The sequence below is a fragment of the Talpa europaea genome, assembly GCF_964194135.1.
Source record: "Talpa europaea genome assembly, chromosome: 14".
In the NCBI taxonomy this organism is placed as follows: domain Eukaryota; kingdom Metazoa; phylum Chordata; class Mammalia; order Eulipotyphla; family Talpidae; genus Talpa; species Talpa europaea.
This window is the reverse complement of record NC_140082.1, coordinates 81,588,840-81,608,787: the sequence shown is the minus strand read 5'-3', so window position 1 is coordinate 81,608,787 and position 19,948 is coordinate 81,588,840. Positions and strand designations below refer to the sequence as shown.

Genomic DNA, 19,948 nt, shown 5'->3' with positions numbered 1-19,948 from the left:
CATCCACTCAAAATGAGAATATGGGAAGAGGCCTGGAGACCCAAGTTGGCACGGATTTTGTACTTTGCACAAAAAAGATGTTTATACAATTAATGATGACAGTAAATGTTGAGAGTGCCGCTCTTAACCACCTACAATAGGAAAACCAGGCCCCCAGCCACAGTCACAAGGCAGTGGGCCCCAGGCCGAGCATAAGCATCAGCCATCTCTCCCCAGACCCCTGCCTCCAACCCCTGGGATTCAGAGGATTCCTAAGGAGAGCCCAGGTTTTCAGGTTCACGCTAATCCAAGAAACCTCTATAACCTAGCTCGGCACAGTCCATGTGTGGCCCCTCTTTAAATCCCTGTTTATAAAAAATATCACTTTCTGCTGTGCTAAGTGGACCACCCACCCCAAAACCAAATTGAACATGGGCCTATTGTGGGAGGGAACTCTGTGCCTGGACCCTAGGGCCCCAGTGTGAACACCTCTCTCCTCTCTACAGACATGAAGGGGCTCACTCCAGGGGCTCCTGAGCCACCAGGCTACCTCCATGGCGGGCCTCCATGAGCCTGCCCACTTTACCTTTCCTCTTTACCTCCATAGGGTAAGCTAAGTGAATCAGGCTTTTTCACACCTCCCGCCGCTAGCCTCTACAGATACCACCTGTGGCCTGGCGCGCCTCCCAGGTTGCACGGATGCCCGGAGCCGAGAGGCGTGGGCACATGTAAGTACAGACACCTGTGCCAAGAGGTGTGGGCTAAAAGGGTGGCATCTCTGAGGTGAGATGAGACAACACGAGACTGAGAGGGAGGATGCCAGAGAGAAGAGAGTGTAAAGACTGTGGGGACTTGGGGGGCTCAGTTGCCTCCTGCCCCACCCGCCCCTGCTCCCTGGCCCACCTTCCACTACAACCACTATAGGGTAAATAAAAGGTATCAGGCTTTTCTGCCCTCCCACCATTAGGATTGATGGAGGCCTGTGGTCCTGAATGCATGCCTGATGGCGGGCTCCTGGAGCAGGGTGTGGGCATATGCAGGTGGGTACACCTGCGCTGAGAGACTGGGCTTATAAGGGCGGCATCACAGGGACACCAGCGGAAGAGAAGAGCAGGAGGGGAGAGTGAAAGGAGCAGAGGAGTCAAGGCCATGAGCGAACACCGGAGAGTCCAGGAAGAGTGAAGATTTGCTGGGGGTTAGGAGGCCTGCCAGCCTCCCAGCCTGCCGTGTACCGGGTAATCTCAATAAAGCCTGAAAAAAGCCACCAAGGGCTCCAGGACTCACTCCTCCTTTGCCCCATCTGCTCGGATTGTAGATACCCTGCTCTGTGTCTTCCTGTCGCTGCAACCACCTGCCTCGGCCCACACCTTGGTGTTTACTTGCTCACTGTATGCAACCATTCCTGCCTCTGAAATACCAGCCTTAGGAAGACATTGACCTCTGGGTCTCATGTCCCCAGTGCTGGAGCAGCACCTGGCACACAGTGGGTACTCAACCAACATTTACTGCATGGGAATGATGGAAAAGAAAATGTCCATGAGAAAAAAGCCTGAAAATGGTACAGTTGATGAAGACAAAGAAGAAAATTCTGGGTCAAAATAATGATGGGCAAGTTAGTACTTGCAGGAAGAGAAAGGTGAGTGGCACAGATGTGCCAGGACTTAAACCCTCAGGCTTCATAGCAAGCCAGTGTGCTTCCAGCTGCCAGTCATTGATGGTTATCTTTCAGACAAGAAATATATAGCTTTAGGGGGTCTAAGTTTCCCCATACCCACTAACAACAAGAAGTATTGCACTTAGGTTATAGAGATCGAAGTTGGGGGGCCTCTCTGGTGGCGTAAGGGTCAAGCACAGCACTGTGCAGCTGTCCGCAGCCTCTGCAGCATGAGTTCAATCCCTGGCCAGGGAGCAACCCACATAGTGCAGCAGACCTCTCCTGTCTGCACTCTGCTCCCCTCAGCAGTGTATTTCAGTCAGTCTGCCTGTTCTGTTCCTCGCTGTCTCTGGTGAAGCCTCTCACCCCCTCATACCTCTGGCCTGTACCCCAGCTCTTTTATGCATAAATAAATAAACCTTTAAAAAAAGAGACTGAAGTGGAATTAGTGGGGGTCAAAGCCTGGTTCCACCACTTACAAACCAGGCAGTTTGGAGCAAGTCATCTCCCACCCCAAACCCCTGCCTTCCAATAGGTCAGGAACCCCCTTCTCTGTAATGCAGCTGTCCCTCAAGGAGCATGCAGGCTGTGGCAGTACTTCTAGGGGTGTGAGGATTAAATGAATTAAAAACATGAAGTGTCTGCCACAGAAGCTCCTAACACATGGCAGCTGTGCGGGGTTCCACTCAGGCACCACCCACGAAGGCGGACGGGAGCGGCACCGAAGGTCGGGCTTTCCCCATCTGTCAAAAAGAGACAGGGGCAGGGGTGCTGCGAAGGGCTGTTAAACTTTCCAAGACTGAGTTCACAGAAGGGCTGGATCCTGGCATGACGCCCAGGCTCTCGGGATGCTGCAGGGCCGACACCTGCTGTGGTCTGCACGTCTGTGTCCCCCCACGCTCACGTGCTGAGGTGCTGACCTCCACAGCATGGCGTTGGGAAGTGGGCCTTTGGGAGGCAAGCAGATGTGGATGAGGTCATGAGGGTAGAGCCCCCTGACCGGGATTATTGTGCTCAGTAGAATAACCAGAGCTTTCCCTCAGCACGTGAGGACATTCTGTAGTAGGAGACACCTTGCCTGGTGCTGAGGAGGTCAGAACCATGATCTGGGCCTTCTCAGCCTCCAGAAAGGTGAGAAATAAATGTCTGTGTAACCTTCCCAGTTAGGGTTATGTTGTTATACCAGTCAGATGATGGAGACTGTGCCCTTGACCCTTATGGAAGGGCTGTGAGAGCAAGAAGAGGCTACTCTTCCAGGAAATGAGTGTGAAAGACTCTCCAGCACTGCAGAGAGGAAGGTTCTAGAACTGCAGAGGTTGACAAGCTGTCCACCTGAGGACATCTACTGGGTTGTCAGGTTCCTTGACCTGCCTAGTGCTATGCGAGCAAGGGCCAGGGCACTGGGAGAGAACAGGGCTGGTGTGGCCAGGAGGAGAGTGGACAACACGTCACCTGAGTGTCATCAACTTGACAATGAAATCAGACAAGTGTGCCCCACTTGAGGATTGCCCCAGCCCTAGCCAGTGAAGGAGGAGGTGGTCTCCAGGCTAAAGCTGTTATTGGCTGCCTGTCTCCCTCTCAATCACAGCAAAGTCAGCACACCCAAGGCCAAAGCTCTCAGCCCCCAGGGTCATGGAGAATCTGTTCCACTCAAGCTGGAGTCAGAAGATGCCAGGGTGGGTGGTCCAGTTGGAACTGTACTCGTCCCTTTGAATCAGTTGCCTGGGAGACACAAGGAGGGGCCAGGCTCCACCCTGAGCCCAGGACTGGCTCGAGGCCCTTGATCGAGGCCTGGAAGCTGCTGACCACACACATCTTGGTGGCCATAAGAGCCAGGAGCTGTTCTCAAGGAGCAGCAATCTTTGTGCCTCATTTTTCTCCTTCGCCCTAAATAATTACAACAATGGAAGGGCGTGCCTGAAGATCACAAAGACGCCCTCCCATGTCTTCCATGTGCCCAGCTCTCACAGCCTCGTCCCTCCCAGGCTGCATACGTGCTACATGTTTCCATGTGTGTGCATGCACTGAGGTGTGCATGTGTACGGAGGTGTGTATGTGTACCCAGGTGCGTGCACACACACATATACATTTTTATTCACCCTGGTCATTTTCTTTAAGACATAGGACCGAGATAATGGAACCTCCCCAGGTAACCCCAGTTTTGCTCTCTTTGGATCTCTGCAAACAACACAGCTCCCATAATGGTCTTTCAGAAGATACTCTCCAACATCCAGATACAACTTAGTTGCCTTTTTTGAAAAAATACTCTCCACCTACATTTAAAGTGACGGGGGCAAGAGAAGAAACTAGTTTACTGAAATATTTATCTTTTAGTTTTCCCATCAATTCCATGAGCCAAGAAATCCAAGCTGAATGTGTGGGAAGCAAGGCCCTGCCACTGAGAGATGTGAGTTTCCTAACTCTTTCGACTGCGTGGCCTATTTTATCATGTGATGAGGAAGGTATTTACCCAGACAATCTGACTCCTGACTGCTAGACGCATATTTGATCCCTTAAATTGAAGCCTTTCACAAAACCTCTCAAAAATCAAAGAACTTGGTCAAAAGCACAGTTAAAAAAACCAATAGAACTTCTGACAAATGGATGAATTTTCTCAAGACCTCAGGTTTGTCTGGCTCGAGACAACTGATACGCTACTGAAGGTTAGGTCGACTCTTTCATAAGCTGATCCTCAGGCAGGCCCTTGGTGCGGTGTTTGGATAAGTCTGGGCCTGAAGCCATGTGAGGCAGGGATCCCAGGTAAGGGGACTCACACCTCAGGGCTTATTCACTCAGAGGAGGAAGCTGGCATGGGCTTGCACTGCAAGGGTCCACTTACATGTGTAGTTTTTAAAATACAGTTTTTCTTCTATATCCTCAGGTTCCACATCCACAGATTTGACCAACTTCAGGTGGCAGCTGGAGCTGAGGATATGAAACCAGGGAGACCAAGGGCTGACTATACAGGGCTGAGCCTCTGCAGATACTGTGGAATCCTGGAGTGGCCTGAAGGAGGAGGGATGTCCTGAAACCTATCCCCCAAGATACCACAGGACAACTATAGTTATGTTTTTGGAGAACTCAGGTGCAGCCCCCTCTTGCAAGAACTGGACCCTGAGATTTGAAAGCAGCTGTTTAAAATCTCTTAGCATTGATAAGTGTGTGCGCTATGACTTATTTTTCCATTCTGTGGAACCAAAATAATACACAAAAATAAACTGTTACTCAGGGGTGAGGGAACGAGTAGGGACGGGGGGCCCTCCATGGGCAGTGGAGGGAGGTGTTCGGCGGGTCCAGACCCGTTCTGTTCCTGCGAGTCATGATGGTTGGAAAAATCTACACCTGCGATAAAATGTCATAGCACTGATGTAAAAAAACACCCCCCCAAAAAGAATGCACGAAAAGCCAGTGAAACCTGAGTAGGACCTGGAGTCAGCTGGTTACCGTGTGCCAGTCCACTTCCCAGCCTTGGAAATACACTGGAGGCACATAGGATGTTACTGCTGGAGGATGTTAGGGGGATGAGTACAAGGGTTCCAGGTGAAAGCTGGGAGAAGTCAAGCGCAAGTCAGATATAACTTGAGATAGGAGAGAAAGCCAGGGGCAGGAGGGAAAGGAAATGGCCACTGAGGGGAAAGTGGATAAGAAGGGAAGAGCAAGAAGAAAATCTGCTTTGGGGCACTGTTTGTTGGTACCAGTACTGCTGATTAAATAAATGCATTAACCAGAAAGCACAGAGCCTGGTGGCCAGGCCGGTGGAGGAGACCACACTCATAGAGTGTCATCCCACGTCACCTCTAGGACACTTGGTGAGGACTGTTGTGGGGGAAAAATAACCCAATAAGCGCCTGTCTCATGACAACGCTGTCACGCATGTGGCCCCCTCTTGTGATGGGTACCTAGGGGCTCAGCACCCCCACTGTCCCCTTGGGGCAACCTGGTGGCTCCCCTCTTGGTTTAATTTTTCACATCCTTATTAACCTTTCTCTAGATACCTTCTGCCATGAGCAACTTCAAAAGTTCCCAGGAAAACAAAAAAGGAAGTTAAATCATGTCAAAGAACCAATTCACAAGAAAAAGAGGCAACATAAAATGCAGAGCTTGCTTGTGAGCAGCTCCTCCAGCCTGGAAATGTTACCAAGAAATCTCCTGGTTACCACCAGGCACATGGTGATACATCAGCTCCTCAGATTGTTAGTCTTACTCTGAACTTACCAACGGTGTCGCACGGTTCATCCTTGTGTACGCAGAAATCTGTCCTAAAAAATAAAAATGACATAGTCAGGTGTTTGCAGCACCCCCAAAGAGTAGAAGAAAATAAACAATGATGGATCTCGTCTGCCGTCCTCCCAGAGCAATGTCGTCACTTGAGTTGCTAGGACAGCAGCTAGCAGCACTGGCCCAGAGTAACCCGCGCACCACACTTCCAACTGGCAGTCCCAGTTACCACACAGAAGGCCCTCTGCATGGCTACACTACTCCATGCTAACACTCAGTGGATAGAAGGACTCCTTCCAACAGCTGAGAAAATTTTGAAAGAAGACACTTGGCTGGTCATGCACTAGAGAAAATGCCTTGTTGATATTGCCATGCTGTAGTGACTTCTCCAAGTTATTCTACTCAGGCAGCGATGACCATGGGGGAATGACCATGGATCACCTATAGGAGAAGACAGCATAGTCAGTACTAAAATTTCTGTCCTTTCAAGTCCCCAAGGATTCCCAAGTATGCTGCAGTAGATTGATAAGACAATGGAGATGATGAAAATCCGGCCCAGCCCTGGTCCGGCAGCTCCAAGGAGGTCACTCTGGCCTCTCAGGGAGAAAGGAGGAGTCTAGTTCCTTCCTTTCCAAAACCAGAACAGTCCCAGGCTGCCTTCATGGTCAGGAACTGACCAAAGAGCTGGTTGGGGCAGTGTCTTGCATGGGAGCTGGGTGAGGACAGCAGTGACTAGGCCCCAGCCGTGGCCCACTAGGACCCATGCTCATTTCCCACTCCCCTGCAGGTCTCTGAACACACACACAAGCATGACTTCAGATTAACAGGTGTGCTTTGATGCTACTTTATCTCATTTTACTTTTTTTTATAAAACCTGGCAAAGAAGAATGGGCCAAAGTTGGCACTAAGAAAGTGGTGAAGGAAAGAGCAGGTCTTGGTTGGCCCATTTGACGCTCTACCCCCCACCAGAGTCCAGTGTCCTCAATTCCTCCCCTATCGTCTGTCAAAATCTATTTTCAGGGAAAGATTTGACCTGCTGTTCACACCACATAAATGACAGAGAAGGCAACGTGTGGTTCCCCTAAGCCAACAGCTTCCAGTTCCCTTCCTTCTCCCTCCACTTCAGCCCCACTCCAATCCACAGCACATTCTTTCCTATTTGATTCCAAACATGATCCACATCTGATGCTTCTCAGCACTGCATGGACTTTGGAACAAATCCTGTGTGTTCCTAACCCTGGCTTTGCCTCAGGCTCACCTGAGGGTTGTCCAAAATTCTACCTGCTCATTCAGACCCACAGATTCCAGATCTGCAGGTTTAAAAGGATCCGCTCAAATGTGCAGAAGTCCCTCATCCAGACCCAGTGCCTCAGGCAGGAGCTGCCCTGGGCATCCTGTGAGCCCCGAGAAAAGGGGAGAGTAGATGGCCAGGATCCCATATTTGACAGAGACTGAGGAGGCGCTTGGGCCAACCCTGCTTGAAGGTCACATGGGTTTTGCTTACTTCATGTTTTCTATTTTTTTCATCACAAATGTATTTAGGCACTGATTTTAAGACAATTTTAACAAAGAAAAAGTCTTCAAGACGTCTACAATGCACCCCCCCCAACTTTTCATACCCAAGTCCAAAACTAAAGCAATCTCCATCAAAGCGGAGGGAATAAGGAGCTGAAAAGGGAAATCTCGTGACTTGATTTCTCTGTCAAACATGACCTTTTAGAAGACTAATCAACAGCAGAAGGTGGCAAGGAAAAAGTTTGGTTTGAATGGAAACCAAACAAACAAAGGACACAAGTATGCTATTGGGTTATCTGTCTAACCCATCTCAACATTCTTGATCTGACATGCTTTTCAGTCACACGTTTTAGAAGTTACACACACATATAAACTGATGCAAAGACCAGGCTTTCCTAAGACCATGCTCTGGGGTTATCCAGAGTGAAAAGTTGAATGTGTTCAAAGCTTAGACCCATGACTTCACCTGCATAAAGGGAGAAAGCGCCTGTGGTCATTAGTCTGACAGAAGAGAACTGGACAGAAATGAATAAACATGGTGGACAGTGCCTGCTCACAGGTGGAACCAGGTGCCATTTTGAAATAGTCAACTCTGTTGACTGAAAGGGGGTTCTTTGAGTTCTCTCATCCCATGGCCTCCCTGAAGGCAAACATGTGGTCTCAAATGATGGCCTCTGTGGATCATCATCGTGTCTCCTGAAGAAAAGGGAGGAGGTGTGGTCAGCTTGCAGAGCACCAAGCTCATTGGAGGCCTGGAATGAAAAGGTCAGCCAACATGTGAATCTTCTTGCCAGGTAATTTGGCTCCTATGGCACACTCATGCCAAACCCACATGGAGCCATCTTAATGGATGTGAGACATAAGAAAGAACATTTTTGTGCAAAGTATTACTAGTGTGGTAAGTACAGTGCTAAGAGAGAGGAACAAACATGTGGAACAGGTAACACTTGAAGCGGAGGGTGTGCTCATGTCTGCTGATGGACGTTTTGTGAAAGTGCTAATCCTGAAGCTGTGTCAACACTAATTTAGGTAACATTTATTGCCACTAGAAAATAAAGAGCTATTTGTTTCCAAACCAAGACCACTTGCAAGCACTTTCCACCCAAAAAAGGAAACATCAGGAATGCAAATAAACAATATAGGAAAAATTCCCACAGGTTATTCTTAACAAAACATTTTATACAGTACTTATACAAACCACTTTCAAGGTAGTGACCTTGGAGGCTTTGCTGCTTATTCCAAATACGTACTTTAGCACTCCAATCCAGAAAAGGTCTTTAGACCTCATTTAATTATCCTTTGGAGAATCAATCCCATTTGTTGATAGTCATATACAAACATGGTTCCCAAAGGCTCCTGCTTTCTCTTCCAGGCTAATCCAATCCCAAAGGGCACTACCTATAACCCCAACATCACAATCCTCAGGATACTGTATAGAGGAGGCCCCCCCAGGCTCCAAAAGCCATTTCAAAGTACCTGGAGCCACAGCAGCCTCTGCCCAGTGAGTGTGCTTTCCAGCCCCCTACTTCTGGGGAGAGGGTATCCAGCACTGACGAAGGGGGCAAACCCAGATCCAAAGGAAGAACCAGGTCGTGGTCACCCCTTGCCCTTGGTATCTTGTAATGCATCTGTGTATTATAGGTAATCGGAATTACTGAACAGACTCCTTAAATGTCCCCTTATATATTTAAACCCACCCTGTCAAAGCAGCAAATGTTCTCATAAGGTAGAACATTTGAAAGCTGGTAGAGGGGTCGTATGCAAGAATGACTGGGTGTGCTTGGTGTCTGGTGGTGGCAATGTGCATTCCTGGCGTTTTAAGGGGACAGGTTAGAGTACTATTCTACCTATTGCCGGGGCTTATGGTCACAGATTTTCCCAGCTGCCTGGGAAGTCAGCAGACTAGGGGCTTGTATGCAACCAAAGAGCCACTTTCTTGACACGAAATCAAAGTCTTAAGTTGGAAATAACCCTATTAAGAGGAACAGGCTGTCTTTAACCTGAAGTTCTCTCTTCCACAACTTTACTTCTAAACTCAGAGAAAAAGAAAGCATGTAGTTTGGAAAGTGATTTCCTGAAGTTAAAAAAAAAAAAATCCCTAAAATTCAAAGTTGCTACACTTATAGCAACCCTAATAAAATTTGGTATTATCAATATAATGGATTAAATTATCAAGAAATATTTTCTAAAGGAAGATTCTGATGGGGACATGAACACATTTTATTTACATTATTGAAATAATGCAACCAAAAAAAATCAGTTGTCCTCAGAGAACCCTGAAGTGAAATAGTCAAGTCTACTGTTGACCTTTGAACAACACAGTTAGAAGGGCAACCCTTCCCCCACCTAGTCAAAAATCCAGGACCTCCCTGGTGGCGCAGGCAGTTGAGTGCAGTGCTGAGGTTGTCTGCAGCCTCTGCAGAGCAGGTTCGATCCCGGCTGGCCAGCGAGATGCCCACATGGCACGGCAGACCTCTCCTGTCTCACCTGCTGCCCGCTGCTCCCCTCAGCAGTGTGTTTCTGTCGGTCTGCCTGTTCTGTTTCCCACTCTGTCTCTGGTGAATCCTCTCACCCCCTGCAACTCTGGCCTGTACCCCGGTTCTTGTATGCATGAATAAATATTTTTTAAAAATCCATGTAACATTCTTTTCTTTTTAAAGATTTATTTTATTGATGCATACAAGAACCAGTGTACAGGCCAGATGTGCGGGAGGGTGAGACAGAGTGTCCCTGCTCACCAGAGACAGAGTGGGGAACAGAACAGGCAGACCGAGTGAAATACACTGTTGAGGGGAGCAGCGGGCGAGACAGGAGAGGTCTGCCGCGCCATGTGGGTATCTCACTGGCTGGCCAGGATCGAACCTGTGCTGCAGAGGTAGCATGTGGACAGCTTCACAGTGCTGCGCTTAATCGCATGCGCCACCAGGGAGGTCCATATGTAACATTCTTGACACCCCCACAAAAAAACAACTAATAGCCTGCTATCGACTGAAAGCCTTATGACATAAACCAATGACATAAACCATCGATGAACATCCATTTGGTATATTTGGTATGTTACATTTATTAATACTGTTCTTACAATAGTCAGCTAGAGGAAAAAAAAATATTATTAAGAAAATCACAAAGAAGAGAAGACACACTTATAGCCCTGGACTGTTTGTATGGTTACCCTGTATTAACAGCACCTGTTTACAAGAAAATCTGCACACAGGTGTACCTGCACAGCTCAAATCTGCCTGGCTCAAGGGTCAACTGTGTATCCCTCAAAAACATATGCCTGAGTCCTAATCCTGGTATGTGTGAATGTGATCTTATCTGGAAAGGGCCTTCCTGAAAAGGTAACCAAGTTCAGGAGAGGTCACACTGGATGCAGCTGGGCCTTCTATGGATTGGCGTCCTTCTGAGAAGGACATCTGATCACAGTGACATCTGGAGTGATGTAATTACAAGACAAGGGACACAAGGGGTTTATGGCGACCACCAGGGGCTAGTAGCCTTCAGAGAGAGCCTGGCTCTGCCGACTCCTTGATTTCAGGCTTCCGGTCTCCAAAACTGAGAGCGACCATGTATCTGATGAGACACGACAACAGCTCGCTGCAGCCTGCATGGGAGGCTGCCCACTGCCAGGTTCCTGGCTTCCTCTGGAAGACTGAGTACATGTCTGTAGCCTATGAAAAAGCTTAGCTCCTTGCTTCCTCGGGGGCGCCCATGTGAATTTCAGGGTGTCTGCCCACTGCTGTTGTCCCAAGAGGGCTCCATACAGTTGCGAGTGGCACACAGGTCCCCTTGTGGGCTCCCTCCCACAGGAGAGGGAAGTTTTAGGCTCTGGGATACCTAGGACTTTAGTACTTGATAGCAACTGAGGCTGAGTGTGACCTGGCATTGTGGGAAGAGCTGTCCATGCAATTCATCCTCCCACTTCTAAGAGGTGCTGTCATTTATCCCATTTTACTGAAGAGCAAGATGAGGCTCCAAACCAGGAAGTCCAAGGTCAGATTTCTAAACCCGATTTCCTAAAGATTGTTTCCATTCCCCTTCAGAGGGAAAGGTCTCTTCCTGCTCACGCTGTCAGCTACAGACAAATGCACTTTACCTGGTCACGAACACAGCAGCATCCACTGGGGGTGTATCGTCCTTCCCTCCTGGAACCTGATTGTTGCCCAGGTACCGTGCACCCCCATATTCCTCATTCTGCCAGTGACAGAAGCTCTCCAGGGAGCGCTCGCCATGGTGCCCGATGGACAACTTGGCCTTAAAGAAATTGAGGGACAGTTAGAGAAAAAGAGCCCTTGGAAGACACAGTTTACGCTCAGACTAAAGAGTAGATGTTCATTTAAGGGGGACAGTGACTTACTGTGGTGTCCTTCAATGATGGGCATCCCCAAAACACAAACCTGACATAGGCAGGTGAAGACACCCAGAGAGAAGCCATCAGAGGGACCATTTCAAATTTCAATAAAAATAGGGTTTTTTGTTTTGTTTTTAATGTTCTATTTAGCAAAACAAACAGTATACTCAAGACAAACATCAGTCCCTCATTCTCACACTCATGGTTTGATTCTGAATTTCTTGACTCGGGTAAAACTGTCACATGGGAGTCCATTCGCTCAAAAGCCAGAAAAAATGCCATAGTTAATCCCACAGAGGGCAGAAACTGGGGGTATTTCCAGAAGGGTGGCTGTGTTCCACCATCAAGCCTACGCGCACACGAGCCTGCTGGGGTAAAGAAGGGATGTGCGGTGGTGACAGCTTGGGGTCCCCTCCAGGTTCTGAGCAGACTGTGTGCCCGCCAAACCTCTGGGAGTGGGAGTTGCCCTCCTCTCCCCTTGACATCCCGTCCCCTGGCCCAGGGCATGCGGCTGCTGCCTGAAAGCCAGGGAGGGCTGATTAGGCAGGTCCCTGCATCCCTCAGCACCCAGCACACCCAGGATGTCACACACACCCGCTCTGAAGGCGCTGATGGGACTTACAGGCCGTCGCCGAAGCAGGACCAGCTTGGTCACCTGGATGTTGACTTTTATTCCAAGGCTCTGGTGCTGAAACATATTGTATACCTATTACGAGAGAGAAGAGAAATAAAGACGTAAATATAAAACCATTTTCAATAACTTAGCGGTATCCTGAATGGGCTTCTGGAAGAGAGAAAAGATATTACTAAAAGCAAAGGAAATCTGAATACGCTTTGGGCATCAAAAGCGTATCAAGGTGGGGCCATCATTCATGACAAACGTATCACTCACGTAAGGTGCTAGCAACAGGGACAGTGCATGGGACAACTCTGTGCTGTTTCTGTGTTTTCTAGAAATCTAAAACATGAATAAAATACATGTATTTCTAAATAAAATTTAAATTCTGTTTTTATACATTAGTACTAAAGAACAGTACAGAACTAGATTCAGGAAGAATTGTATGAAATTCAAATTTCAATGTTCAGAGGTAAATCCTTAGGGGAATCCATTTATGTGAGAAATAGACACCAGATTTTATTTAAAAGGTTTCTCAAACAAAAAACATGCCTGTATATGTGAATTCCTTCCAAAGCACATGTGTATGATAGGAGTCTGGAGTCTTTCTCTCTCTCTCACACACATACTGACACACACAGCTAAACTGGAAAATAGTTGTTTAAAAAAAAAAATGTCAAGAGGCTTCCCGGGTGACACAAGGGGTTAAGTCTCAGCACTACGAAGCTATCCACAGCCGCTGTAGCATGAGTTCCATCCCCACCCAGGGAGCGACCTACATGGCACAGCAGACCTCTCCTGACTCGCCCGCTGCTCCCCTCAGCAGTGTATTTCAGTCAGTCTGCCTGTTCTGCTCCCCACTCTGTTTCTGGTGAATCCTTTCAACCCCCACACTTTTGGCCTATACCCCAGCTCTTGTATGCACAAATAAATAAAATAAATATTTAAAAAAATGTCAAGGATAGTGAGTTTCAAATAAAAAAAGGACGTGATATTAGATGATTATGCAGAAAAGGCAAAACTCCCGCCCTGGGCTTTCATGTGGAAGGCTGAAGGGGACCTTCAGAAGGGGCGGGGCAGTCAACCCCTGTGGCCAGCTGCTTTGTGCACACGTTCTAACCTTCATCACAACCCATCAGCCTGGTCTCCATGCACCACCTTCCTCTCAAGGTCCAGCTGCCTGGCCAAGGCCCACAGCCAGTCAACAGTGAGCCCAACTCAAAACCAGCCATGCCAGCCCAAAAGCCACCTTCCTCCGGTGTCCCCAGCAGCCTCGTTCCAGTCAAAGTTTGTCATTGAGATAAAGTTACCATAACAGAAATGGCTATGTCCCCTCCCAGTTTGGCACCTTTTGGCAGAACTTAATTATGAGAACCTCAACATCAAGAAATTAAAGGAACGTGTTTCAAGAGGAAGAAAGATAGGAAACCTCAAACAAGGCAGAAGAATCAAATATGCACAGGAAAGTCTATTGGTTAAGATCCCCAAGTCACCCCAACACTCCCCGAGTTCCTTCCTATAACGTGGAGAGAGCAGGATGCAGGGGCAGGTAAATGGGAAGGTGATGAGGTGATGGTCTAAGACAGGACAGGGGTGAGGATCTTTTGAAATTTTTTTTGTAATTAAACAAATACATTTGTTTCATTATATCCTGATTTAGTTTTCCAGGTTTTTTTTTTTTTTTAATATTTATTTATTTATTTTTACAAGAACCGGGGTATAGGCCAGATGCACGGGAGGGTGAGAGGATTCACCAGAGACAGAGAGGGGAACAGAACAAGCAGACTGACTGAAACATACTGCTGAGGGGAGCAGAGGGCAAGACAGGAGCGGTCTGCCGTGCCATGTGGGACCCTCGCTGGCTGGCCGGGATCGAACTGGCGCTGCAGAGGCTGTGGACAGCTTCACAGCGTGGCAATCAAGGGCCTGCGCCACCAGGGGAGGCCCAGTTTCCCAGTTTTAATGACATATAATTGACATCTAATTAGCGTTAGTATATTACTGCTAATATACTAGTATTAGTTTAGTGTTAATTTCACCCTACTAGCACTGTTCTGATAGACATAACCTAGAGGAAAAATCTGTTCAGCAAGGACATTGAAACTTTGCCCAGTTGTCAGATAAACTCATGCCATGTGCAGCAACATGGATGGAGCTGGAAGGGCTTATGCTAAGAGAAGTAAGTCGGTAAGGAAAAGGAAAAACATCGGATGGTCTCACTTACGGGGGGAATTTAGGAAAACCCAACAAAGGATCAGGAAAAAGACCAAACTTGCAGGCAAACCATAGATCTGAGGCATACAAGCAGGGAGGGAGAGGGGTCAACACAGGGGAGGGAACAGCACGAGGGACCATGGTGATGGCCACAGCCGCTGTGGTGGTGGGAGAATTATGGGGATTACACCTGAAGGGAGAAACCAAATAATGTACAAAAATGAACAACAATGTAAGAAAAAAATAACAACAATAATAAATGATTTAAAAAACTGTGCAGTTGGGGCTGTGGCCATCAGGACATCAGGAACATAAAGCAACGGCCACGGCGTGGCTGTCCAGGCCACGGATGGCTGGACACAGCATCAGTCACACATACACACGATTGAGTATATGTGACACGGGGATTAACTGCTTGGGTTTAGTCTTCGAAAACTACTACCGAGGTTAAAATCTTTGTGTAATTTACTATTCTTTCCCACAAGGAAAAATAGAATCCATTCGCTTGTACCGTTCTCACTTTTTTTCTCCCAAAGCTTTCCTCAAAAATAAAATCGCAGTCATTTTTTTTTCAGGCTGGCCCATCCACAGGCCAATTCTGAAGTCATGTCTTAATTACCTATCCCCAAACCTGGGTGAAGAAGGAGAAAGCACGTAACTTTTTCCTTGTTTTGATATTTTGAGAACCACCCAATGGCTGCAATTCAAAATTTTCCAGAAATATTCAGCATTAGGATTGGACCCAAACTGGAAAACCTCAACTTAAAACATGAAAATGTGGGAGAATGAAAACTTAAAATGATGAGGGGGAAAACAGAATTCGGAGCACAGGGTGTCAAGGTACAATGTAAACACTCCCTGTAGCATCCACATTAGCCAAACACATCAAAGCAATCTTAGCCAAAAACATCAAAGAATACTGTAGGTGGAGAGAAATAGCATGGCAAGAGTTCTTGTGGTTCTGACAAGCACACAAGAGCCATGCAGAGAACCTGCATGGGAGGGTGCAAGTTTCAGGAAGGGCAAAACTACAGCACAACCTGCTCCCCACCCCACTGTGAAGTCCCCCCACTTTTTCCTTGTTGGGCCGATGAGAGTTCTATGGTCTCCAGACACCATCACCCCAAAAGCTCAATCCTCGCTCCCCTTGGAGTAAATGCACATAGAGATATAGGATCCAGCAAGGGGTTCTCCAAGGCCTGCGGGGAGGGGCAGGCAGGTGCTGCGGTCAGATGTGTCGAGTTTCCGTTTTGGAACAAGCCAAGCTTCTAATACTGGTCACAATGGTGCGGCTGCACTTGACAATGCTGAACTGTGCACTTAAAAATGGTTAAGATGGTCCATTTTATGTTATGTGCATTTTAATTTTAAAAAGTCTTCAGGCTCTCAGGAACGTCCTCTATGAGCCTGCAGGGAGGGCCTGGGTGCCTTGTCACCTGACCTGAGCCAGACCTTAGAGAGTGGCACAGGGAGGACATCAGGCTCTCCCCCAAGATGCGGTCAGCAGCCAGCCAGACGGAGCTCCAATGACAGACCCAAAAGACAACAAACACAGAAGGCCTCAAAGATATGCAGCAAATCCTCCTGTCTTTTTCCCCATGGAAATTCACACTCAGGACGAGGCTCGGAGGCAGAGGCCATGCGATGTTTCCGGAGACACCTGGTTGGGCAGGGAACAGCGTGGCCAATCGTCTGGAAATTTTGTCTCTGGCGTCCAGCTCTGGCTGCGTGCTGGCCAGTGTTCAGAGCCCTGGCTGCATTTGTCACATTTCCTTGGCAGTCTGGGGGCTGAGCCTGGGGGGCCTGCTGCCAGCAGCACACTGCGCTCTCCTGGCTGGGAGACTTGGGGACACTGTCAGGGAGGGGCAGACAGGACCAAGACGGAGCAGGTGATGGGGGTGCGGGAGTGGAGCTGTTCACCATGCCAAGCAGGGCTTTCACAAGGGTACCACCTACCAGCGGGACTCCCCAGGGCCAGATGGAAACAGCAGTGGACACTCCAACCTCTCCTGGAGTCCACAAGACCCCCCAGGCAGGAGAGTGCTATGCTTTCTGGCACAGGGCCTGGTGGGGGGGCGGGTGTGGTGCCTAAGGCAGGGGCACCAACATCTGGGGGCTTCTTGGAAATGCTCCTTAGGAAGTCAGCTCATCTGCTGACCCCCAACCCCTGCAGCCTCCCCTCCAGGACTACTGGGGCAGCCTGTGACCCATGCCTGCTCTAACACTCTAACACTGCCGGTGGGTTTCTCTGGTCACCAGAGAGCTGCTTGTTGTCTGTTGCACATGGTAATTGAGTCAAATTGATGTCATTTTTCCTCCAAACAGAACTTGCCTGGAATGTCTCAGGTTTTCATTCCACTGCATGGTTGTTAAGGAAGCTAAAAACAACCAACCAAAGCTCTGTCGAGTGGCCCCGCTTTCCAAGTTGGCTGCCACACCCAGGGTTTCTAGTGTCAGCACCACCTGTTTCCGCCTGCAATTTGTTCTTTAAAATATCCCTGCTCCTGTGTCACCCCCTCCCCCAATCAAAGGAAAATCAAATCATGTAAATGATGTACATCAAAAGCGCCCACAGCACTTTTGGAAAAGTGACAGAGGCCCAGACGGAGGCTCCTCTCCATGGTTCCCTGCCAGCTCGGAGGCCAGCCTGGGAGAGGCGTCTCCCTCTGCCTGTACCTCCATAGGTGAGTGGCTGGCTGGGGACACACCATCCTGGAATAGGACTCCATTTCTCCCAGATAAGAGCCGGGTAGAGGGATATTTCGAAACATATATCAGTGCTTGCCACTCTTCTGCTTAACCCCCCCATGGCAACTTCCTGCCCAAATGCAGTGGGGCCCACTCACACCACAGGTCCTGGCTCACAAGCCTGTGGGGTTGCCAGCTGGGGCACCTCACTGAGTCCCCATCCTCCCCATCACTCAGCAGGAATTGCCCTTCTCTGACTCCCAAAGGCCAAACTGACCCCCAACTGTCCAGCTCCTTAATGCTGTCCCTGCTAAGTGGTGGTGTCACAGCACAGGTGTCCCTGACCCACTCAGTCACCTGCATCCTCAGGATCTGCACTGCAGGGCATGACACGTGCTCATAAATCTCCCAGCTTGTATGTTGAGCACAGTCTGTGGGTCTCACTGCATGAGTCCCACAGGGTGAGACAGGGCCCAGTGATTGAGGAGACTGCAACACCCCCCAGGGCACTGCAACACCCCCCAGGTCAGGGTCAGTGAGCGGGCTCTCTCCCCTGGGGACATGCACTGGTGCCCCATCCTCCACGCTGCCCGGGGTCACGAGCTGGGTGTGTAGCTGCACCCTCAGTCCAGCTTTTTCCTAACAGAGAAGATGAACACACAAGATAGGTGCGCGGCCTGTGGGGCTGTGCATGGATACGCCTGCCCGCACCCAAGGGGGCGCTGGACCCCCAAGCCTGACTCACCATGTTCATGACCGTGAGGATGAACCTCTGGGCAGCCTCTGCTCCGTGGTACTGCACCATGTCGGCGTCGGCCACCACCAGGGTCTCCACCGTGTGCTCGCTGGTGAGCCGGATGGCGTTCCTCCGCTCCCGCCGGTCCCCCAAAGGCCTGCCCTTCCTCGGCTTCTTTTCTAGAAAAGAATGGAGACGTTCATGCAGGGCTAGGCATTTGATGTCCAAACCATACCGTGGCCAGCCCTCCAGGGAGCCCCCCCAAGAACCTGGTCCATCCCCTCTGGCTGGGGCTGGACTTGCGCCAGCTCAGGGCTGCCCGAGCTCTTGCAGAGGCCAAATGACAAGAGGGCTCAGCTCTGCCCACCATCACAGCTGAGGAGGGAGAGGGAGTGAATGTCATGGAAGAGAAACCCTACCCCTATGGAGAAATGCAGGCAACAGTACAAAGTCAGTGAAGGAAAAGGAAGCCTGGGCCCAGGGGGGAGGAATCGAAAGAGACTTGGGCCCATGACCCAACTGGCCAGGCTCCCTGAGAGGGCTGCTTCCACTACTGATACCTTAGGCCAGGCAAGCAGTGCCTGGCTCAGGGGCACAGGGTGTTCTCCTGGAGGTGGGCATTTCAGAAACTATTCTGAGAGTTGTGAACAAGGAACCACAAATATTAGCTGGCCCAAAAGCAGTTCAAACAAACAAACAAGGGCCTCCCTGGTAGCACAAGGGGTTAAGACACAACCTATGAAGCTGTTCGCAGCCACTGCAGCACGAGTTCGATCCCCGGCTAGGGAGCAACCCACATGGCGCAGCAGACTCTCCTGACTTGCCTGCTGCTCCCCTCAGCAGTGTATTTCAGTAGATCGGCCTGTTCTGCTTCCCACTCTGTCTCTGGTGAATCCTCTCACCCCCCCTCCCCACACACACCTCTGGCCTGTATCCCAGTTCTTGTATGCATAAATAAATAAATCTTAAAAAAAAATAAAAAACCCTAATCAGAAGACAATCATTTGGCACCCACCCAGGCCAGGATGCATTGTGTCCTCTCCTCACATGGGGAAGGTAGTCAGCACCTGTATAAGTGATCCTTTGCTGACCTGGAGAAAACTGATTCCCTGGAAGATCTGCCTTTGTTACTGACTGAAGTCCAAGCTGCTGAACACCCAAAGCTGCTGCCAGAGGACTGATTTCGTCTTTGCTGGTGGAACCCCTCCCTAATCCCCCACACTCCGGCTGCTAGGAATAGTGCGCTCTTTCAGGACCCCAATGTGAGTGCAGAGAAAAGCAGTTCTTTAATTTGATAGCTACTGTTTCTCCCATTTTCAGCACCAGCCCACACGGAAGCTGTCCCGGCTACAATTTTAAAGTAATAAAGCAATCTGCGAATACACAAACTGGCTTCTTACACTGACCCATCATTCCAGACCAAAGGTCATAGATGAGGCTGTGCTGCATGTGGGGAGAAGGAAGGTCTCTGTCTTGACCTACACCTACATCACCCGTCAGATCAGCCCTGAGCACAAAGAAGGAGGAACGCAGGCCATCTCCAAGTTCTGGATCGGGGTACTTGCCAGGCACTTTCACTGCTTGGACGGGACCAACTTGCCCACCCTGATATTTGTAAAGAAACATCTCACTAGCATTTAAAACAGCACAAGCGAAGGGCCACCCAAGCGGAAGTTCTGTTGTAACTAGCACACCCACACTCTCCCAGGCGACCAGCCGAGAGCCAGAGGCAGCGCTGGCTCTTCTCAAAGTCGGTATTTTATAGCCCATCTCAGAGTCACCAACTCATGTTCTCATCCACAGATTTGCTCCCACGTTGGCTACTCAGGCCTTGTTTTCACACCTTGTCATGCATTTGCAGTTTCCAGCCTGGAAAGAGCTGCATTTTTAGCAGCCCCTAAGAACACATTAGTAACATCTCTGTGGGAGATGGCAAGCTTGATCACGCCTGCACACCAGGGCTCTGCACTGGGCATC

At 49.2% G+C, this 19,948-nt stretch overlaps 1 protein-coding gene across 1 annotated transcript in view; it reads right to left on the bottom strand.

Moving 5' to 3' along the window:
• The window catches only part of ADAMTS17 (ADAM metallopeptidase with thrombospondin type 1 motif 17), a gene marked incomplete at both ends in the record, with an annotated part of 237,322 nt that overhangs the window by 173,005 nt on the left and 44,369 nt on the right, over positions 1-19,948 (bottom strand). Inside the window, 4 exons of the mRNA XM_084254463.1 lie at positions 5,849-5,892; positions 11,463-11,620; positions 12,340-12,423; positions 17,981-18,150. Coding sequence (XP_084110589.1) covers positions 5,849-5,892; positions 11,463-11,620; positions 12,340-12,423; positions 17,981-18,150 — 456 coding nt within the window. The remainder of the gene's footprint in view (positions 1-5,848; positions 5,893-11,462; positions 11,621-12,339; positions 12,424-17,980; positions 18,151-19,948) is intronic.